This window comes from Molothrus aeneus, chromosome 1 (genome assembly GCF_037042795.1).
Source record: "Molothrus aeneus isolate 106 chromosome 1, BPBGC_Maene_1.0, whole genome shotgun sequence".
In the NCBI taxonomy this organism is placed as follows: domain Eukaryota; kingdom Metazoa; phylum Chordata; class Aves; order Passeriformes; family Icteridae; genus Molothrus; species Molothrus aeneus.
Genome location: NC_089646.1, coordinates 150650742 through 150674847, shown reverse-complemented (window position 1 = coordinate 150674847; position 24106 = coordinate 150650742). Strand labels below are relative to the sequence as shown.

At 39.9% G+C, this 24106-nt stretch overlaps 1 protein-coding gene across 4 annotated transcripts in view; it reads left to right on the top strand.

The window, feature by feature from the left end:
- Positions 1-24106, top strand: part of TSNARE1 (t-SNARE domain containing 1) — a 460905-nt gene that overhangs the window by 381837 nt on the left and 54962 nt on the right. For all 4 annotated transcript variants that reach the window (XM_066566893.1, XM_066566868.1, XM_066566875.1 and 1 more), the window contains exon 13: positions 18045-18160. In XM_066566893.1, the coding sequence (XP_066422990.1) occupies positions 18045-18140 (96 nt within the window). In that variant the 3' untranslated portion in view covers positions 18141-18160. The remainder of the gene's footprint in view (positions 1-18044; positions 18161-24106) is intronic.

Here is a 24106-nt window from a genome sequence, read left to right as displayed (position 1 = left end):
TTTATACTCCACTATACATAAATTGTAAGAATACTGTATTTCCAGAAACTGCTATTATTTGCTGTTTAAGCAATTAACTTCTGCCTAACCAAAGAAGGAGGTGTCTTCCCTACAAGGCATCAAGTATCCTGAGAACAGAAGTACTTTAGATGCTTCATTTCTCTCTCAGATGTGATTGAATTTGGCAAAGAAGTTTTGGAGCACTTGGGAGCAGGAAAAGGACTGACAAACAGAATACCTGCTTTCCTGCAAATTACAGGTTACTGACAGAGCACATCAATCCTGCTTTAAAAGGATATGTGTAGAAGGACAAAGAAAAGATTTAAAAAACATGTAGCTTCAGATTCAATTTTTTATCTGTCAGCAACGATCCCACAGATAATCTGATCAGCATCAACTGTTTGCAACATTCACTTATATAGCAGCATTTTGGGCTATTTATTAAGGGACTTCCCAATTAGAGGAGTCATTTACACCCACAATTTGATAAGGAATTTGATAAAATTTAGCACGATTATGGATTTAAAAAAACCCCAACAACTCAACAGTGAACTAAGCAAAAGCAGTTCATTGGCATTCCCAATCACTCATCTTTTAAACGGCACCAGCTACTGCATGGTTTGAATAAGAGACACAGAATCACAGAATCCCATGCTCTGTGTTGGAAGAGACTTTAAAAATCATCCAGTTCCACCTCCTGCCATGGACAGGAACACCTTCCTCCATCCCAGGTTGCTCCAAGCCCCATCCAGCCTGGCCTTGGACACTCCCAGGGATGGAGCAGCCACAGCTTCTCTGGGCAACCTGTGCCAGGGCCTCACCACCCTCATTGTAAAGAATTTCTTCCTAAATATCTCCTCTTTCAGTTAAAAAACATCTCCCCTTATCTGATCTACCTGTCCATTTCAAAAGCCCCCCCCCTCTCTCCTTTTTAAAAGCCCCCTTAATGCTCTGGAATGAGGTTTCCCAATGGCCTTCTCTTCTCCAGGCTGAATAATCCAAATTCTCTCAACCTGTCTTCATAGCAGAGGTGCTCCAGTCTTCAGAGAATCTTTGTGGCCTCTGAAGAAAATATTGTCATGGCCTAAGACTTCTTGGGCTTACTCCAAGAAGTCCAAACCTTTCTTGTGCTCAGGAGCCCAGAGCTGGACACAGTGTTCCAGGTGGGATCTCACCAGGGGCAGAATCACCTCCCTTGATGCGCTGTGTCATGCAAAACACAAAAAAGACAAAAAAATTTAGATGGTTTTTCCTATTGTTCAGGTTAGGTTGGATTTCAGCAAGGATTTCTCCTAGCTTCCAACAGACTGCTTATTTGCATCCTGGCAGAGAAGCATGCTGTAAACCCAGGAATTTCCCAAGAAGAAAAGGTAAAGGAAGCAACCAGGTCTTGGCTATTATAGAAGGTAAAATGCTGGAGAATTTCACTGAATTGAAACCCCCAGAAGGTGAAAACCTTCTGTGTGCTGCTCTCTTGTACCTACAGCAGTGCCAGACCCATTTTAGAGAGAAGTCACAATTAATGGCTTCTTCTGCCCATCTTTGGTTAATGGGTGCTTCTGCCTCATCAGACTTCTCTGACAGCAAGAAAATATCTCCAAAATGGGAATTTGTGCTCTGCTGAGCAGTGCACATGATCATTTTTTGTCCAATATTTTGCTAAAAAGGAGGGAGCCAAATTCATCAGCCATGGTGTCAAATTTTCCTTTAGAAATTTGATTCTGTGTACTCCATCCATCTTGAACTGGTTTCTGGCAGTTACACAATAAATTCATCATATTTCTGATGGAAAATTTTCTCCGTCCAGCTGTCAAAGTAGTGTTGCCACTTCTGGTATGATTTTTTAGCACTCTGTCATGAATAACCTAAAATTGTACTTTACTTTTAAATATATATGTATATTTTCCCCTTTGGGGAATAATTATGTAGTCTAATAGAACTTGGTGCTAAAGCTTTTTCTTCCCTCAAGTTTAAATTGCATTTTTATTTTTTTTTTTCTTCAGAGGCATAATGTATTCCTATTACCCCTCATGGAACACTCTAAACTATTTTCAGCTTATACTTTCATTTCTAGATTCCCCCCCCTGCTTCCCCTCAACAATTTCATCACCTTTTTTTCTCTCCTTTTATTTTTTTTTGCTTCAAGTTATTAACAAATAAAGACCTGGCTCCATCATTTCCTTGACATTTTTTGCAGACATTTTGACAATGGATTGAATAAATTATATTATCCAGTGTTAGCCAGGGTAATGGTCTATTCTGAATGGAGAAAAGCAGCACCAGATGAAGGCATTTCTGCTCCTGCAGCACGTGAATGGGTCTTTTATTGAATCCTGTGCTGCTGCAGCAAGAGCCAAACAATCCCTGAGTGCCTGAAGGTGGTGGAACTTGTCCATCCCCTCTGACCTTTTGCTGTGCTGTTCTTCCTTTCTCCAGCCCCCTCTTTTTATCACCAGCTCAACACCTCGTGCAGCACATTTTGGGTCTCAATGTGCAATGGAAGCACAATAATCTCTCCAAAGGAATCCAGATTTCCCCTTCCCCAGGCCTGTAGCAATCACCAACTTCTTCAAGCGTCACCACACCATCAGCTCTCAACCAGTGCCATCCAATAAAGTCATCCATGATTAATTATTCTTAAATGACAGCAGCATATTGAAACAAGCTGATAGCTGCTGACAGTGGAAATCCAATTAACCTGAATTACTATCTTGATTGTGGCCCAATTAATGTCAGCTGTGCCATGTCAGAAGTGAAGGCTTGGCTAATATAATTGTTTAATTAATTAGTTGCAGAGATTAGCTGATGTGAGACTGCCTTTACACTGATTTTCTTATTTTCTCCCCTCCCCCAGTGAACACTAAATTTGAGGGAAAAGCATAAACAGCTTGTTGTATACAGCTTTTTGCTTGAAGTGGATAGATGAAGTTCTATCTTAAACCCAGTTTGGAAGCTCACAGAGGGTGTAGGGGATCTTTTAAACTTCTGCAAAAGTCTATTGTGGGCTTTTGTTTCAGTGAGCTTCACTGTGCCCCTTTGCTGAGATCCAAAGGAATTATGAGGAATTTCTTTGATGCATTCAAACTGGGATATGATGTAGTTATGAATTCATGATTTCTCTGGCTCTTAAAGCACATCTAGTGAGCAGCAGGAAGGGTGGTAATGGTGAGGGGTGGATTTATTTGTCTTTAGAAATAGAATCTTGAGTCAGAGGTGGCTGGGGGTTTGTTGCTCATGGTGTAATATCTGCCTGGTGCCTTGAGATTAGTTTATCTTCTGAGACCTCTTGTGCAAAGACTGTCCTGCATGACAAATAAAGAAGCATTAAGAAATGCATTATGACTAATTTTAGGAGTGACTCATGAAGGGAAAGGGTCTGTTGGTGGCTCCTCCAGTTGGAGCACATTACAGTAGCTATTACCACCATCTTTGCCACATCCATTTCTATTCCTCCATCTCTCCTCTGGTCAGCTTTCAACAGCCATAATGCATTTAAAAGTAACACTTCCATTCATAATGGTTGTAACTCAATGATTCTGGAGGGGATTTTCAGCCTAAATAGTTCTATGATAATATGGTTGTATAAAGGATGAGATAGAAGTGCAAAAAACTGACTGTGGAGTAAGTGTAGCACTGAACCACTTACTAATAATAAGTTGGAGTTTGTGAAGTAGAGCAAGAGAAAACTTCCCTTGATCTTCACCAGAAACTTTTAAATATTCTTTAAAAAATACAGACAGGCTCAGACTGATTACCAAATAAGAGGATTATAATGAGAAAAGGATCTCTAATGACTTAAAGGAGCTAGCATTAAAAAGTTAAACTTGGTAAATTAATATGTTAAGTACAGAGGCTCTGACAAGCAGTGAGGGGAGAATATACACACGTCCTTACAGATATCTATATGGGCTTTTCCCCACGTGGAGCTCAACTCTTAAAGCTCTTGTCATAGATGCCAGGAGAAAAGGGATGGAGAGTTAAAAGCTTTGATCAGCTGCCTGTAAAAAAAGCTGGGACACTTCACAAGTTCAGAGGTTCTCTTCACTTCTCCAGACTCTTCAAAAATATTTGGTTACTTCAATGTCAACCTCAAATTCCATAAGCGGGACCTCCCTGGAGATGTTTCTCTTTGAGCTCTTCTCCAAATAGCACCAGGGCATAATCTCCCATGGAGGTTTCAGTTTAGGTGGAAGTGCTCAGAACTACTTTAGAAACTTTCTCAGAGCTTCAAACCACTCATTCAGTCCAGTTTTCAGGACTTTGGGAGAATTTGTCGATAAGTTTGGGAGGATTTTCAGATCAGCCTTATCCTAAAAAGTGATTAATGTCCTCATCCTCTCAGCAGTGTAGGAGAACCACTCAGCATGTTTTAAGAAAACTATGTCATAACAAACTGAACTACATAAACCCCTTTTTAACTTAACTTAGTTGGCAGTTTATTAATTTGTTGTCTGTGCACCTCTAAGAATATTTTCTTTAGATGGTGTGTAACTTAAATTTGTTTTTGTTGGCTAAAAGTTAGTTAGGGTTGAGTGACACATGTTCTTTTGGCTGCATGTCCTGGGTTCTGCCATTCTGGACAATCCCATCTCTCTGCTGTTCTGTTAATTGGAGGAAATGTTTACAGGTTGGTTGTTCCTTACCCAGCATAGCTGGATGGAGTAGATGGGCCTTCTATTGTGAATCTGGCTCCAAACTGGCACCCTGACAGAAACCATAAACACAAAGAAATGTTGGATTTAATACATTTCATTGCTTGCTGCCCCTTTCCATGCTTGCAATGACATAAAACTCAAACATGAGGACTGTTTTCACTTCCACCCTTATAGACCCATGATTTAATTTAATTCTTTCTTTTCCAGCCTGTCCTCCTGTTGCTGTGAGGGATTGATATGCTCTGCAGGACAGCCTGTTGGCACTGTGCTCTGTGACATTCCCAGAGCTCTATTATGTTGTCTATCACAGTCCAGTTATTCCTACACTCTTCACTTAAGGAGCCCTTTGTGCTGGCAGAGCTGACAAGACTCTGCCCAGACACAGGAGCTGTGATTCTGACCAGCAAGGTCAGGCTCCAAGGCCATTTGTGAAGCAGTGCTGATATTCCATTGTTTGTTACAATCATCTCTTTCATTCAGAATCCATTGCAATTTGCAATTACACCGTGATTTTGACACAGAGGCAGGAAACTCTCAGCTTTGATGGCAGTGAATAATTCAGGGTGCTCTGAATGCTGTCTCATTGCCAGAGACTGAGGAACAGTGGAACGTTTTGACCTCTGGTCATTCTCAGCTTTCATATTCATTGTCCCCCTCAGCTCAGATAAGACCAAGCTCCACTTTAGGATGTATTTAAGTGTCACAGACATATTTTCTGAAAAAATCCTTTTGCCAGGATTTCTTCTCCTGAGAAGCTGAGAGGCCTCAGAAACAAAATGTAAACAATAATTATCTGCTGCTGTGGAATGTGGTGGGTGCATCTTTGATTGGTCTCATGTGAATTGTTTCTACTTGATGACCAATCACAGGTCCAACTGTGTTGGGACTCTGGTCAGTCACAAGATTTTATTATCATTCAATTCCTTTCCTTTCTTTGCTGGCCTTCTGATGTCTCCTTTCTCTTTCTTTAGTGTAGTTTTAATATATAATTTTCTTTTCATATAATATATATCATAAAATAATAAATCAGCCTTCTGAAACATGGAGTCAAGATTCTCATCTCTTCCCTCATCCTTGGGACCCCTGCAAACACCACCACATTTAAGGATGCTGCCAAGAGCTTATAGTGGTTGTTTGAGAGATGAAGGAAGGGGCAAAAACTTATTCCTCTGTAATATGAGCTCCGTTGTCATATCCATAACTCTATTGTGTGACTAAATAATTAAAGAGAAATGCTTTCATCCCTGAAAATTTAAAAGGTTTTAAGTTAGAAATGGCTCAAACAGTTTACCTAAAACAAAACAAAAAAAACCCCATCCCTATAAAAACCAGATAGTTAAAAAAATGATGTTTGTGTGTTGATCTTGGCAAGTAATGGCTCCATCATCACATGGGTCACTATTTTTGCTCTATTTATTTGATGAAGTCACATCCCTGATGTTACAACATGGAAAATGAGGAATGAAGAAATTAAATGTCTTATAAATAGCCACATAACAATTTAATGAGAAAAGGATGGATAGTGCTATATCTTTCTGTACAGTTCCCCTCATTGCCTGCTCTTTTCAGATTTATTTTTGGTATTTATATTGAAATGCTCTTCTTACCAGTCCTGAACTCTGCTCTTTGACTTTCCCTGGATCTGCATCTGTTAACCTGAGCAGCAAACCTCAGGGGAATACAGTCTCACACAAGATTTCCCAATACTTGGTGCTTTCCCCTGGGGTCAGAAGTTCAATATCAACTCAGTCTACCTCCTGCCATTTGTGCATTTAATCCACCAGAAAAATGAAAATGAAAAAAAACAATAGTCAAAATACTCTTCAAACCTTGAAGAAGTTGTTTGGGTTTAAACAAAGGCTTAGATCAGGTATTTTGACAGCCTAACCAGTTCTCCATGGCTTCTTAAGAAAACCAAGCTGCCTCAAATTTAATTCTATGCCACCCAATAAAATGATATGGAGGCTCTATTTCTGCTTAGTTTTACTGGTGCTACACTAGATGTGACTTTATCCACTTCTTTTTTGTGACAGACATATAAGTAAGTAGTAAAATGGGAATATCCTTTGTCATTTTGCAATTATTTAAGATTCTCAGCTTTTATGTCTCAGCTCTACTTTGAACAGGTGAAGACTCATATTTGTAAAAGTATGCATGGGTTTAAGAAGCAGTAAAATAGATTTCAGTCTGCATTAGGCCAGGTGTGAGATTTGCATTCCTTGAGTTCCTAGCAGACAACTTGTCATTTTTCAAAAGGAAGGTTTTCATGCCTGGGCTCCATGTAATTTTCTCACTCTTCCTTAGCCCTCTGTTCACAAATATCCTGAAAAGGAGCTGTAGGGACATGGTGGGTGCTTGTAAATATTTTCTGCACTCTCTGGATTTCACTACCAGGAAAAAAACAAACAATTAGAGGTCTATTTAAAATTCAGTGCAGCACAAGTTCAGCTTTGTTCTATGACGTTACAAAATAATGCAGGGTAGTTTGTGCCTGTCAACCACTCTTTGACATGCTAATGACAGGAGCATTTTAGCAGTAGTAAAGATAGTAGTGATGTTAGTGATAGTGGTGAGCAAAGTTTGTAGGAAATAATGTTGTATATTAAATCAATGGACACAGTTTAAAAAAAATCCCAATTGTATCAATAAATTTAATGAAAGCACAGAAACTAGACACTGCCTTTTATGGTTCTGTGGCATCTTTGCTCTGGAGATCCATCAGCTCTGAGGACATTCTGAGGCATTAATGGCACGGTACTTCATGGAACCACTTCCTAAATTTTGTTTTACTTGTAATTCCCAAGGCTGGGAGGAGCTTCTTGTGTATCAGTTCCTGTAATGTACTGACTTCCACTGAGGTACTCAGATACCTGCTGGTGGTACGGTCAGACCAGCTCGGACCTTTAGGTTGTTTGGTGCCTGAAAACTTGCCCTAATTTATCTTTATTACTGGTGAGATTTGAAGGCAAATTTAGGTTCAAGAACATGGTGCCTTGAAGACAGAAAACCTTTCTTTCTGTCCCAGAATGAACAATATTTTTGTACCACAAGAGGAAGCGGCCTCAAATTGCACCAGAGGAGGTTTAGGTTGGATATTAGGAAAAAATTCCGCACTGAAAGGGTTGTCAAGCCCTGGAAAAGGCTGCCCAGTGAAGTGTTGGAGTCACTATTCCTGGCAGGATTTAAAATGTGTAAATGGGACACGGCTTAGTGGTGGCCTTGGCAATGCTGTTTGGACTTGATGGTCTTAGAGGTCTTTCTCAGTCCAAATTATTTTGTGATTCTTTTTACCACCCCCTGCAAGTTCCTTTGTTTTTTTAATTTTGTTTTCTTTGTTTGTGTTTGAGGATTCAAAAGATGCCTCATGGTTGATGTTGTACTCTTTTGTAAAGCATTTCATCTTTATTAGAATTTTCATCTAAACTTTTTGCACCTATTTATACAGGGTAGTGAGGAGAAATTCTTGAATTATTTGGACCAGAGTCTCATCAGAGTACACTGGAGTTAAGCCAGACTAAATGCTTTTTTTGGCTCTGGTCCTTTTAAGATTCTGCAAAGTTTGACCTGGTTATTGTTGGCAAAAGGAACCAGACTGGGGAGGGCTCAAGTGTTTTTGGGAGCAGAGATTGAGTTGGTTCAAGAATTAAAACTTTCTGCCCTGAAAGAGAAACTGATGATGTACAGACCAGATAAGTGAGATTGGTCCAAATCTGGATGAACTGATGGGCTCAAAATGCTGAGATTGGCCGCACAATGAGCCAAAATCTGCCATTTGCAATCCTTCCAAGTAGTCCCATTCATAAAATAATATAATCTAACTAATCAACACAGCTCAGCAGGAAGGTTTTCTTCGAGCACTGCACAGCTTTAATGTGGTCAAATCATTCTCTCTCTGATCTGCTCCCTTGCAGTGTTTCTGGTTTGAATTGTTGGGGGAGTTAGGTTCTCCCTGAATCTGCCTGCGTGGGGCTTTTAAGCATCTCAGGGTGGTTTCTACGAAAGTGTAAGTGTTTGTTTTGCTACTCTGCGTGAATTCTGATTTGGGAAATGCAGTCTCTGGTGTTTCAGGTGCACACACCAGTCATTACCTGCTTTAAATTGCTGGCTGGGTCTGCTGTGTGGAACTCAAACAGCTGCCAGAGGTAGGTGGCTTCATTCCAGAGCTGGTAAAAAGATAATCCTCTTTATAGTGAATTTGTAAATCACGTTGGAGGTTTGCTGCCTTGAAAGGCGTGCTAGAAATGTAAGCCATTATCATGTGTTATTACAAATGATGTCTCAGCCATTAGGAAAACAAGTGTATTAGGAGAATATTAAGATTGCCAATTCAAGCATTCAGAAGGTAGAAAATGCAGCAATTAAATCTCTGTGTGCAGGCTCAACATCAGCCCCTGTCAGCTTTTAGGCAAGCCAATGCAGAAAGAACTGTGCTGATCCTGATAGATGTGGCAGATGGTGAAAATTATCTCAGGTTTTGAACTAGTCAAGAGTGTACATGAACAAGGGTTTGAGAGAAGTCATATCTTTCCTAAACTGGGCCAAATTTCCCAGAAACACAAAAATGAGGACCCTCATCAAAAGGACAATCCTCTTTCTCCCTGATCTTCCTTACACAGGACAAGGGAAAATGGCTTCAAGTTGCACCAGGGGAGGTTCAGGTTGGATATCAGGGAAAATTTATTCACTGAAAGAGTGATCAAGCATTGGAACAGGCTGCCTGGAGGCAGGGTGGACTCAACATCTCTGTAAGTGTTCAAAAAACAAGCAGATGAGGCACTTCTCCATATGGTTTAGTGGGCAACGGGTTGATCAGCCAAGGGTTGGACTTGTTGGTCTTGGAGGTCTTCTCCAACCTCAGTGATTCTGTGATTTTTCTCCAAAGCAGGGAGAGACTAGAGAAAATATTTCCATTATCTTCTCCAGGATGGAATACTTGGAAATTTTTAAAATAGTTTTCTCCTTTTATTTGGCTGGCATATTTTCATTTAAAAGAAATAGCTTGGGGTAGATTCCAGGCATGGAAAATCCAGTCTTGGATGGTTGTCCCTGGCTAAATAAGTTGGAGAAAGTACAGTTTTGCAGTAGGCTATGGTGAGGAATCATACCTGTAGATGGCACTTGGCTTCACCTGGGTTATATCACAGAAACATGTGGGATCAGGGAATAGTTTGGGTTGGAAAGGACCTTAAAAATCATCCAGTTCATACCTTCAGCCATGGGCACACTTTCCACTAGACCAAGTTGCTGAGGGCCCCATCCAACCTGTCCTTGAACGCTTCCAGAGATCTATGCAAAGAAAATTAATTAATGAGGAGGGGATCATGAAGAGACTTATGGGGAATGGGAAAACTGCACAGAATTAGTGGAAAGCAGCAAATACATCGACACATCATAAAGAAATCAGTCCAAATGACATGCAAGTGAAGGCCCAAAAACAATATGTCAAAGGCAAGTGATCTATTTCCTTGCTGCTGTGGGCTGGCCTTTCCCTGTTGCTCTCATATCTTGTGGGTTGTATTCATATGTAACTTGTCTACTTTGTTCTCATTTAAAAAGACTGTAAGTGCTTAATAATATTCCTGGCCTTTTCTAGCCTGCCTGCAGAAGCAGTGATATTTGATAGCAAATTCATTGTTGCTCTATAAGGAAGCCATACCATAAAGGTCACCAAATTTGGTCAGTGCATTTTAATTTGTACACACGTTAAAGGTCATGTTCCTCCCTTCCACTGCAATAACACAGAGTGTTTACTCTCTTATCAGAGCTGATTGTGTATGGCTCAGCTAAGGGAGCTTATCAATGCAAATGGAATATGAAGAAATAATAATAATAATAATAATAATAATAATAATAATAATAATAATAATAATAATAATAATAATAATAATAATAATAATAATAACAATAATAACAACAACAACAATGCTGTTACAAGTGTAAGGGGATTTTTCCCCTCTGTATGTTTACATAATTCTTGGAGGTAACCACACGTCTACAAGGTCTGACTTTCCACTGTGTATCTCCAATATTTTCTTTTCCTCTCCCTCTCCAGCTTTCAGCAGAGCTTTTGCTATCGTCCACTGGAATGGCAGCAGTTTGAGATTTATAATAGCAGCTCTGCATAAACACGTCCAAACGTAATTAAGAACCTGGGCTCTCAATCCAGCAGGCCTCAAATTAGCTTTCAAAATGCATATTAAGAGTATAGACAAATGCTTTCATGAAATTCCAAATGACCTCTGAGGTCAGGGTGAACAAAATTGTATGAACCTCTTTAATGTCACAAAACTCTTTACAGAGATTTGCATATAAAATGAACCATTTTATGTCAAACAGATTTGTTAATCTTACAATAAAGGAAGCAGCACTTGAAAATTAATCAGGGTGGGTTTTCATTGCCTAACAGAGGCCCTTAAAAGACCTGACCTGATAGCTGGAGGCTGTTATTGTGTGGTTGCTAAATTTAATAATTTTTGGTTTTTATCTGCTGAATGGGTTTGCAGGAAATAAATTTCCAGAGCAGATTAGTCTGCAATGGTTTCTTTGCTCCAGTTGTGGGATTTCAGAAGTTTTTGCACTCCTGGCTCTGTTCAAAAATGCTTCATTAATTGTTCTTTATTTTAAAATTGTGTTTGAAACATGGGTAAGCATTTCTGTAAGTAAAATGGATTGTCTTATTGAGTCCTTTGGCATTGAGTACATGGTAGATTTTTGCTTGCTGACCATAATAACCTAAGAAATGATAGTGGAAAACTGGTCCTTTTTCACTAGGAGACAGATTCTTGCCCATACAACCAAACTGAAAAGCTCAGGGTGTTTCCAGACCTGTTCCTTGTCCTCACTCCTAAGCTTTGGAAGCATCGGAAGAGGCTGCCCAGGGGAGTGTTTAAAAATCTGTGGATATGAAACTTGAGGACAGGGGTTGAAGGTTGGACTTGGTGATCTTAGAGGTCCCTTCCAGCCTCAACAATCTCAATTTTCTATGAATGTTTCTATTATTTAACATTGTAGGAGGGAGAGGCAGAGTCAGGTGGTCTTGGGTTAACCCTTTAGGGCAAAGCTCTTTGGTTATGTCTTCATCCTTATCCCAGTGCCAGGGCTGAGACCTGGGACTGATGGAACAAAGATGGGATACTGTTGAGATTAATTTAATTAATTTCTAATGAGAGCAACCTGCTCAATTTTGTCCTGCAGAAGACCTAGAAAACTCCCCAGCCATGGAGTTGTAGGGTGTGACTCTGCGCTGAAGTGGTGTCATATGCTCTGATGTTCCCAGAATAGAGCAGCTGCTCTAGTACAAATCCCTGCCTGAACTAAAATTCCTGTTTCTAGGGATTTTCACCTCCTTTGTGGAGGCAGTTGAGAAATCTCAACTCCTGCCTTACGATCCATAACTGCCTTACTCCTCCCTGCCTTACATTCCATAATGTAATCAATCCACCGAAGGTGGAGAAGCTCAATGCTGCTTTTCTGTATGTGAATCAAGTGCATTTTTATTTGTTTGTTTTTCTCCATTCAATATAAATACAGCAAAAACAGTTTCCTTTAGCCTCTTCTATTATTTATGCTTGGCCTCAGCTAGTTTTTGAGTGCTTAGCAAGAAAGCATTTTTTTCCCTCCTTGTAAATGTGTTTGCTTAGGAATTCCAAGATGAAACTTACTTTTCTGGGCCTGGGGCCATAATGGGCTTTAATGGGTTTTAATTACTTAACTATCTGTTGTGACATAATTAAAATATTTTTCAACATTTCACCCCAAGAAATAAATATCTTCTAGGCTGTAAAATATGACTTGCAGCTTAATTTTCTGAAACGATGAGGGAAAGGTTTCTTCCAGGCTCAGTCACATCCAGTTTGCCTGTCAATATAAAGTGCTTCTCAGCTGTGTCCCTAAATAGCCTTGCTCATTCCTTCCCTCCTTTTCACTCCTATTTCACATGTGTGTTTAAAGAGCCTCTGTCAGGATTAAAATATATCTTTACTTATTTTGCTAAAAAACCCTGAGAGCCCAGAAAAAATAACTGTAAAAAGCCATTACATCTTGCTACCGGATTAGAATTTTTTTGGTCCCATGTTGCATTCTTTTCATCTTGGGAAAATGTGTACAATGAAAATAGATTAGCTCCAATTTAATCAACAAATTCTAGGTGTTAAGGGAAATGGACTTACAACAGGTTGGGACAGAGCTATAAAACCACAGCAGTGCTGCAGCATAGCATTCGAGGTTTAGAATAAGCTAAGATAATTAAAATGAAATCAGATAGTGGGCTTATAATTATTTCTCATACATTTTCCAGCAGAAGATAATCTTGTAGCTTTGAACCTTTCCCAAATTCCGTCTGAAATTGTTTGTTGCGTTGATTTCTCTATTTAAATACTCATTTTAGCAGATAGTTAAAGGGAGTCAGTGCTTTCCAAGGTGGAGTTCCAGGATACATTTCCCTGGGAGGAATATGGTTTTTGGGAGGTTTTGTTGAATTCCAGCAGCTCCTGTATGTGGACAGAGTTTTGCAATTTAACAGGGAAAAACACGGAGAAAGCAGCCACAGGTTTTTGTGAGCTCCATGTTTGGCAAAACCTCCAAGTCTCTGGGGGAAAAAAAAAAACAAAAACAAACAACAAAACAGTTATTCCCTCAGGTTTTCTGGATACTTAGTGAAGTTGAGGTGAAGACCATCCAAGTTTGGTTTGTACCAAAAACGCCCTTCAGCTGTTGATCCATCTGTGCCAATGATCTTGGGTATGTCTTGTCTGCAAACATCTAACTCCAAGGGCAGGTGGAAGATTCAGAGCAAAATGGCCTTAAAATTGCTCCCGTGAGCAATCATGGGTGTAGTTGCAGGAATTGAGAGGAGGTCACATTTCCAGGAAAGTCAAGGAAGATAGGGAACAGGAATAATGCAGAGTGTGAGAGAAGGAGCTTCAGCAGCTGAGGGGAGAAAGAACTGGGGAAAGATGACTGAAATCCACTGTGGTTTAGTCGTATTCGTGGGAAATGCTGCAAAAATGCAAAGCTCCCTGAAGAATTATGATGTAACATATATGATTCCTTTTACAGCTGGTTTGGTTTCTTGTGGATTGCTTCAGTTTTGTATTTTTAAAATTTTTCCTCAACTTTTCTATGGTTCAGGTTCTGTTATTCTGGGACTACTAAAATTGTGGCAGAAACCTCGTACTGTCTGTCTCGGGCAGTAAGGAACTTGTCCTGGTGAGAAATCCTGTTACAAGTTTGGAAACAGTTTTCCATTTCCATGTCAGTGTAGCTGAACTTTGATGCAATCATGAAGCACATTTTCTTTTTATTCTTTTTTTTTTTTTTATTCTTTGGGAAAACTGGAACTCTCTTGAGATCAGCTGTACTTTCACCCAAGGAATGTGTCTCTACTTCCTCCACTTAAAATGGATACAACCCAATCATTGCATTGATGTTTGGGATGGAAAGCATTAATTATATGATTCTGCTGTCATGGAAACCCCTTGAAAAAAAATCAGGATCTTTACATTAAGTGAGAGCTTTGCGTGGTCTCATGTGGAACATGACTTTAGATAGATGTCCTAAGAAAACCTGAGTAGATAAGTAAAATTTCTAAACATGTATGATGTACACAGCATAATAATTATTCCCTTACTGAATGAGGCAGAAATCCTACTGTAGAGAAAGGCAAAGATTGCTCCCGGTAAATGCACACATGGAAAACATGGAATTTCTTCACTGCTCAGTGCTTAGATTTCTGAGGTTTCTGTGCTTCCAGTGTGCAATGTTATCTCAGGGTTCTTAAAAAAAACTCTTTGAAAAACTCATTAAAAGAGATGTGTTTATTTTTGTCTCTCAATGCCCTTCAAGAATGGCAGATGGGCATTAAGACACCATTTGTAATTTCAGTTTGGCAATCAGACTGTTAACCTAAACTAGGGGATGATAGCAGAGATAGTTAGAGGTAATATTATCATTTATGTTGTTTATTAGTGTGTATTTATGTAATATTTAAGTGAGAGTGCCCATAGCACAGTCTACAGATCCTGTCTGGGGAAGAGAATCTGTGCAACACATTCTGTGCTTGCATCTTTCTCCTCTGATAAAGGCAGGAAAAAGGTCCCAAGAGCTCACAGAAATTCAGGCTGGTGCTCTCCACAGGACAGGCTTGGTGAGCTCCACAGGGTATCATAAAATCATAGAATATTAAGGTTGGAAAACACTTCCAAGGTCATCAAGTCCAATCTTCATGCCAAGTCTCATTGAAGGGATTCTTTAGAGTCTCTTTCTGAACCAGGGTGTGCACTTGTCCAGTGAAGGGACAATGCTCCTTTTGCTCATATTTCAGTATTTTTCTAAGTGACAAACCCCTGGGGTGCTGGTATCCTGCCACTCTTCCTCGGGATCTGCAGGAAAGGTGGTGTGTCCAGGAAGGGATCAGAAGCTGCTTCTGCTCCACCACCATGTGCAGATTTATGGCTGGAGACTAAAGCAACTCAAAGAATTCAACATTGTCTTTATGAAAAGTAAAATAAGAAAAAATAAACAAACAAACCAAAACTAGGAATAGACAGGAGAATCCTGCCATGGGTTTTATGGCTGTGAAGGACAGTTATACTAAATATGCTAGGAGATATTTTAAAGAGCAGGAATCATTACCCTGACTTGCCAGCCAGGACAAGATCATAAAATGTGAACCAAATCCCAGGATTCAGACTGGGCTGCAGCTCTCCTGTCCTCTGATCAGTCTCTGTTTATGCTTCAATTGATTAAAAGCAAGGAAAAAGGAAAGGGAGAAGAGACTCTGCAAATCCAAAATAAAAGTGACTTGGACTTTGTAATGCTGGAAAAGAGGAAAAGAAGAGAATCTCTCTGCAAAGGGAATGATGGAAAAGCCATGTGAAGTGATAATTTTGAGGCTCTTAATGGACTATTTGAGAATTCTGCTTGAAGCTAAATGACCCATTAGCATCCTCTGCTGACCAAACACAGGCTCTGACTTTAGAAGTGGACAAGGACACCCAAGTGCCTTTGAAAGTCTGCAGTTTGAAGCAGAGGTTTCCTGCTTTGACTTGGAATTAATGAAGGTTAAAATTAAAGGGGAAGCAGTAGCAAGTCTGAAGCTCATGGGCTGAGCTTTCAGGATGCATTGCAATTTCTTCTGAAGAAACTGAAGTGTTAGGTGAGGATCTGCTATGAAGAAACCTCCTTTTGTGTGTGAAAAAAAAAAAAAAAGTTAAAATCAGAGAATCACAGAATGTTTTTGGTTGGAAGGGACCTTAAATATCATCTCATTGCATCCCCTGCCATGGGCAGGGACACCTTCCACTATCTCAGGTTGCTCCAAGCCCCATCCAACCTTGGACACATCCAGGGATGGGGCATCCACAGCTTCTCTGGGCAGCCTCTGCCATGGCCTCACCTCCATCACAATGATTTCTGTGGGCCTTTGCCCACTCATATTCTCCCCCACAGTCACAGTAAACTGATGAAAAGTCATAAAAAAAAATCTATGCTCCAAAGTAGGGGTTTTGGGAAGTGGAATTGTGTCCCCTCTCACACTCCCTCCTAGCATGCCTGACAAGATCCCTCTTGACAAATGCACATGGAATAATATATTTAAAACTTTTTTTCTCATCCAAATCAAAGAAAACCTATCTGAATGATTGAAAAGCTGATGGAGAGCCACGATGATTCACTGATTATCTGTTAGGGAGGCAGGACAGTACAGCATTTTAAGGTGCAAAAAAATAGTAATCTGCAAATCCACACTTTTATAAAACCCCAGTTTGATTGGTGGTTGATTCTGAAAGAGAGAACAGGTCATGCATCACTGTTCCCTGCTGGAAGTGCTTCTCCAGCTTGTTTGGGCACTGAGAGGGAATGAAGGACAGGATTTGGAGCACCAATGAAAAAGATGAGGTTTCTTTGCAGTGTAGAGACCAAAACATCCCCAGAACAGAACAGAGCAGCTGGGGAGCAATGGCTCCGTGGGAAATGCAGTGCAGAGTGATGTAAAGCAGTTAGAGAAGGATCCAAGGCAGACTGGGAGACCTGATTGCAGCAGTTAGGGAAAGGAAAGGAAGGAAGCGTGGATAACAGCAGTAACATTAACATCATCTCTCCTGTGAGAGTGTTGCTTCAGTTGTAAGGAAGGTAGAGGACTCTGGAGTAAAGCTACTCGTTTGTCACATGAAGATGATGTTATCAACTCTAGTGGCTGGAGGACTGGTTGATCTGGTCTCAAGGAAAATGTCCAAGTTTAGGATTTTACTGAGGTTATTTTTTTGTGTGTGTATTGGATAACAGGACTCCTTACACTGTGGGATCATGGAAACACCCTTCTTCCAATCCATCTAAAAAAAGAGACATGGGAATTGGATTATCTACAAAGATTTTAAGTAGGAAGAAACAACATCACATCCACAGAGGTCACTAGGAAGACTGATGGGTTGAAGTTGAAACCGACATCAAAATTAAAATTCCATAGAATCTCTTTTACCATATCTGAAAGTGAATGAGGTCAGGGTGGTTAACACTGGAAGCACATTTGCCTGCCCTGTGAGCTGCCCATGTCAGTGCTGGTCTCAATTTTGTCACACAGCAGAGCAGAGAGGGAACTTTTTCTCTTACAGGGGACAGTTTTCTCCTGGCTGAAACATGAGTCTCCTTGAGCCAGGTCTCATGAGCTCTTGGAGATCTATTTCACACCCAAGGTAGCTCAGCTACCTTAGAAGGCATAAAATCAGCCAGATGGCTTCTGTGGTAGTGCTGGCAACAAAAAGGTTTTAATAAAAGGCAAAATAACGAAACTCTTTGCAGAGAAAAACTTAGCCAGGTGCAAGAGGCCCTTCTGCCCCTGGTAAAACACCTCACAAAAGCGATTCGTTTCTTTGTTCTCTTCTTTTTCTAGTAAATTGCTCAGGCGGGACTTTTTGGCTTCTGTCCAATTAGTTATCTTTAAGTTTGAGGTTAAGTCCCCCAGGTCCTATGAGATGTCTTTTCACCTAATTGAGGAGAGAAACTTCTGGGCTTATTTCCTTTTTAAGGGGACAAAGGAAATTTTTGTCACTCCGTCAACAGGGGGCACATTCCTATACCTGGCAGCTAGATGCAGCTCCAACACCCCCAGAACAAAACCAAACTGAGTGGCCTTACTCAAGTTCAGACCTCCAAGCAGAGCCTGGAAATTTAGTGTGACACAGTGATTTAAGCAGGAAGAAAGTACTGTAGAAAAGGGGATTGTATCCAGGAGGAGAAATCTGGATTATCCAGAAGGATAAGTCAGTCCAAAAAAAACAAAGAAATTCTCTATGTTGCTTCAGCTTGTTCCAAACCATTCTTTCAATGGAAAAAAATAACATTTGTTAGGGATTTAATCTCCATTAATTAATTTCCTTGTCTTTCTCCCCTCAGCTACGAGCCAGGAAGATGAAGTGCTGCCTTCTCTCCATTGCCTTGGCTGTTCTGCTGCTCGTTGTCATCATCATCGCGGTCTCCGTCAAGCACTGACCTGGCTGAGCTTTGCACAGGTAAAACCCTTTGGCCAAGTCTTTTGTCATACTCTGTAAGGTGCCTGAAAGACAGTTTAGGAAGCTGATTATGGTAAGAAAAAAAATATCTTCACCTGCAGAGTCAAGTCTGGCATACTAAAATATTTTCTTTTAAAGGGTGTTAGAGATATTCTTAATGGGTCCTTAAAATTAAGCCAAGGTGTTATTCCAACAAAACAACATATGACCCTTTCCTCTGCTGTTTGTGCTGTGTTTGATTTTACAGGAATCTCATAGCAATGCTAACTAATGGATCCTAATTATTAGGATTAGGAGTTAGAGATGCAGAAGCAGTTTTAAAGACTCCAGACTGGAGCAGGGTCAGGGGCAATCCAAGCCCAGAAGTGTTCCCAAGTGCTTTTATCTTCTGAGATGTTCCAGAGACCCTCCTGAGGAGCAGGAAGACAAACAACTGGAGATTTCAGTAGGAGTGAAAAATAAAAATGAATTTTTGGTGATCTTTGCTCTGGATCTACACCTAGAAGGAATGTTGGTCTCCAGTAGGAGGATTGGGCTGTATCCTTAGGAATATAGGTGAGAAATCAAAGCAACTTCATCCTGTTAGTGAAGTTTCACCTATAGCATGTTTACTTTGTAATACAAAACGTACTTTAAATGTACAGTATAAGACATAAAAAAAATTATTTTCCTTTCTTTTCCCTTGTTGCCCTCATTGAGAATGACTCATCAATTATTTGTGATAGTCTCTTTATGATGCAAAGCATGTCTGGGTTTCTCCTTCTTTAGAAGGTTGCCAGGCCATTGTCCAAGGACAGGATATCAGATTTATGTGTTTTCTACCCCCCAAAGGATGGAGAGATTTTGTTAATTCTTTTGTTTAGCAAGGGTTCAGTTGAAAATGCTCTCCTTCCATGTGAGGATGAGGTTTCTAAAATGTCTTCTTTTCACTAAGAACTAAAAGGAGTTGGTTCAAAACCATCATAGAAAGATGATTCTTCACTCTTCTTGAGTTTTGTCACTTCTTCTGCCATGACGTTGTGGTCATCACAATTTGGGTACAAGAAAGAATTGTACAAATAAAAAAAAAAAAAGAAAAAAATGGTTGAAGGATGTCAAGAACCATCTCACTGGTTTGGATGAGGATGATCACAAGCCCTACATCATTGTGAGGAGAAATAGGTAGAAATATTTTGCTGCACTTGAATCTTTACTTAGGTATTTGGCCAGGCCTGAAACAAGGATGATATTGGTGAAATGGATCTTTAATTGACTGAATATTGATGTTCTTACAGCATTTCTATCTATCTATCTATCTATCTATCTATCTATCTATCTATCTATCTATCTATCATTTCTATGTATTGTTTTATCCCATTTTTATAGAAGAAACACTGCTTATGGGTGCAAACAAGGATCTGTCCTGGTAATTTAAATCTAGAGCAACTACAATAATTTTAATTGCATCGTTCTGCTTTTAGTCTGCATTAGTTTGGAAATTTGTTCCATCAGGATAATCTGTAATATAACACAATTTCTTTTGGTATAGTTAAATATTCCTATCTACTGGAAATTACAAATCTTATCATCAGTTGACTACGTCTAGGCACATTTTGATCAAAATCCCTTTAGTGGAGAAAGTCAGAGAACAAAATAATCTTACAATAAAACTCCATTGGAAAACTAAAATTAATCTCCTGTTATGAGATCCATGTCTTGAGGGAAGTGAACCTAGAGATACTAATGAAAGCCCCAGGAAAAATATCATGCTCTACTTTTCATCATCAGTTGTGAAACTAATTATTGAGCTTCTAAAACAAGAGTTACTCTGCAGCAGTAGAACTGGAGGCAGGACCTGCATTGAATTATACTGGAGCAATGATGATTTCTGATCTTTATAAATGGTTCTAAGTCTGGCTTAGCCATATTGGTTGCAGCAGATTTCATATTTATGCTTTGAGGACTTCTAAACCAGGATGTTTTCAGGGTTTCTGTGTCCATAGTGATAGATTAAATTCTATTCTGAATTTTAATGCAAACAGGTTTTTAAAAAATCCATTATTTTTAAAATATCAGTGTATATAAAGATTACCTCAAGAAACAGGTTCCTATAAAGCTCTCTTACACACTTTAGAGAGATAAGGAACAGCTGGGGTTTAATGTCTAAAAGCTCTGCATGACTTCAGACAAAATCAAGGGAGGAAAGCAAGTGAAGGAGCTAATTACTAAATACTCTGGTTGTCACAGAACATATCAGTAAATAAAATCCAAAGTTTGGTAAAGAATGGCAAGAACTTCCACTTTACATCTCCTCAAAATGTTTGTTCCATGCTGGATGAGTAAGGAGCCAGAAGAAAAAGCCCCAGCCACTCCATTCCAGTGGTTTAAATCCCATTTGCAGGATATTAAAGTTAGGCTTCTTTAACTTTCATGGCTGCTGATAAGAAAATATGAAGGTCACTATTCAGTGAATTAAGGAAATGCTGCCATTAATATCTATGATTAGTAGTTATTGTTTTGATCATTAGGAGATAAAGTATTCTCTTTTTTTCTAATTGCATGATATTTCTGCTTTTGCAATAATGATACTGAACAACAGTATCAAATATATAATATATATAATGATGCTGAATCAACAGTATCAAATCAACTTTTTCTTCTCGAAAGAAGAATTTTTTCTCCACACCACGAATCAGACATGGCTTGGAGAGACAAGCCTATTCCTTCCAGAGGGGAGATCACTTGATGGATCTCGCAAAGTGAACAGCAGTTCTCCCTGTGAGTTTCTCAGGCAGTTGTGCCATCACTGGCTGCTGGCTCAGAGGGAGAGCAGCTGCTCAGGAGAGCTCCCAGCCCTGGCTTTGCCTGTCAGGGCCCTGCCATAAGTGTGTCACTGCTCCCTTGGGGCAGTTTTGTCTGGCAGAGAGAGAGGAAAGTGTCTACAGCGAATGCAGAGAAACTCCTGAGGACTCGTGTCTGAACATTTGTTTGCTGACACCTTAGGAAAATAGCCCAGGAACTTTTGGGTCACATTGTGTGCATCCTGGAGCAACACTGCAGCTGCTCTTTTTTTTTGCTGTTCCATCAGCATCAGTGACCATTCAAAGGGACAGGATTGCAGGAGCAGTCTGAAGGAAGCTTTTTTGGGTAGTGTCAATATTTCAGCTAGGCAGACCTTCTGTGCCCTTCTTTTGACTCATTTGCATGAGTGCACACTTATCCAAAGTGACAATCAAGACTGTTGGAATCCTAAGTTTTAAGGCTTCTTTATAGGAAAATGGGGGTGACAAACTTTGAGAAAGATGCAGCATGTATGTGACAGCTGAAAAAAAAACGTTTTTCGACAACAACTTCATCATCTCAATCCCATTGGCCAAAGAAAGAGAGAAGCAATGATGACTTGACTGAGCCCTGTTCTTGGAAGCAGCAGGTGTCTTCACCCTTACCAAGACACATTTCTGTCAGACAAAGGGCACTGGCCTGAGCACACACACTTTACCATGTAGATTCCTTAAATCCTGTGGGCTGTGGCTCAACAGATTCTCCCAGCATTCAGCAGCTTGAAGCTCAAAGCCCTCCTGATACAGGAGACAAGTTATTAAATCTTTAATGGACATTGATTCATTCCTTTTTTGATAATTTGAACATTTGGACTTTGAACCATCCTAAACTTGTAAAATATTAACTCTCCTAAGCGAGGAGTTGCACTCTGATTACAGTCTCCATGTAATCCTGAATTTACAGACATAAAATCCTCAGAATCATAGAATGGTCTGAGTTTAGATGACACCTTAAATATTATCCAGTTCCAAACCCCTGCCATGGGAAGGGGCACCTTCCCCTATCCCAGGTTGCTCCAAGCCCTGTCCAACCTGGCCTTGAACATTTCCATGGATGGGGCAGCCACAGCTTCTCTGGGAATTCCATTCCAGAGCCTCACCATTCTCACTGTAAAGATTTTCTTTCTAATATCTCACTTAACTTCTTGGACAGTGTCTCCTTAATTGGGCTGTAGTCCATGTAAAATGTAATAATCAGGCTCCAAGTATGTGTTTCCCAAATACGCAACTGTCTTGTTTTGAATTTAAATGGAATTATTATAGAAAAATAGAAAATATTGTTTTAGTTTGGATTATTTTTCCCCTTCCCTCACAGTTACAGCTTTCTTTGCATAATTCATTTATGGGTTTCTAATGTGGTTAAGTGTTTTATGTAACCTGATCAATGAGGATGAGGTTCAGACTGCTGATTTTACACAGTCCGTCCTTGGTGTTTGTTTTTCTTTCAGACCTTGTGCTTTTTGATTTGCCTGGATTATTTTAGTGCCTCGTGCACGACACTGTCCCTGTGTGCTGGGGACCAACAAATGCAGTCACAGCATCACAACCCTGCATGTGAGGGTCATGAGGGTCGGGGTGACAGAGAGGGAGAGATTGACAAGTGGCTTTGTGGCACTTGGCATGTGCAGCTCTGTTGTTCCTTCCAAGCAGCAGACAGATCTGGGCACCCTCTCCTGACACACACAGCAGAAATGCTGACATTTGCCCATTTCATCTCTGCCTGGCTATGTCAGGCTGCTAAAGCACAGCAGTTCCTACTCAGTGTTGGACAGAGAAATAATTTAACCTAAGGAACTTTGTAAATAAAGGCAAAGCAGTGAGAGTTTTGTTTCATGGTATTGCTTTTGCTTTTTAAATTGTTATCACAGGGCTTTTCTTGGTGTCTCTATTTTCACCACACATCTTATGTGGCTTAATGTGTGAGTGGCTGAGTTTTCAACCTTGTTTCAATCTTTCAAGCTCTGTAAGGGTCATAGCATTTTTGGCAGCTGTCATTGAAATCCTAAAATAATTCACCCCTCTGCCCTGGCTGTGGCACTGCTGCCATGTTTGCTGTGCAGCACAATCAGGAATCAATAGCTCTGTAATATTTTTTTCCCCCTGTATCCTATTATTTTGAAAAAGTTTCTACATTTAGAGTCAGGTGTCAATTCTTGTCATTTCAGTTCTTGTCTTTTAGGCTATAATTAATTGCTCAGATCCTGGCATCCCTGCTCAATTGTTGCTCTGACAAGAAGGCTGAGTTACATCCTGATTCTGCAGTAACTTTTTGCTTCAAATTTAAGATATGAGAAATGAGACCTGGATTTTCACTGGATAATATGTACTGGGCCTTGGTTTATGATTTGGCCCAATTTCTTAAATTAGGCTAACATTTGTATTCTTTAAGACTTTCCTGATTCCACTGGCCATGTCTCCACTTCGCTAAATTATTTCCCTGACAGCACAATAAAAATGTGCTGCCACAAATGTGCAGAAGAAAGATATTACTATTAGTAGAAAAAGAAATTTTAAGAGACAAGAGTCTGCTTTGTGAAAAAAATCCCTCAAAATAACAATGCAAGAAAGGCAGAAGTGCCAGGAAATAGGCAGATTCATTTCTAAGAATTTCTCTGAGTTTTTACTATTGAGACAAACTTTCAAACAGATTAATATTTTGATGAGACATCACACAATCGGGTTACTGTGTTTTAATGTATTTCAGATTATGGTTGTTGCCCATCTTATGGTCTTTGACCTTTATAAGTATCACATAATGCCAGATCATTAACTCTGTGAGAGAGTGAAGGGGGGATGTATCACATTACTTTTTCTTGAGAGTCAATGTGCAGACAGTTCCTGCAGCTCAATTAACTTGAGTTCATTGATTTGATTCCAAAGTCAGGAGGACTTTGGATCAGCCAGCAGCTTTCTCCATCCCATCTCAGGTTTCATTGCCATCAGTAGGAAAATGGGATACTCCCACTGAATGCACAATGCTGTCCCTTCTAATGGATGCCCAGTCTGTGATCTGAGCTTCCCAAAGCAATCTGAAGACATTAATTATTTATGCTTTGTAACTCCTTTAAATTTAAACCATCCTGACACAACTCTAAGGACCTGGCAGAAGAGGGTGATTTTCAGCACA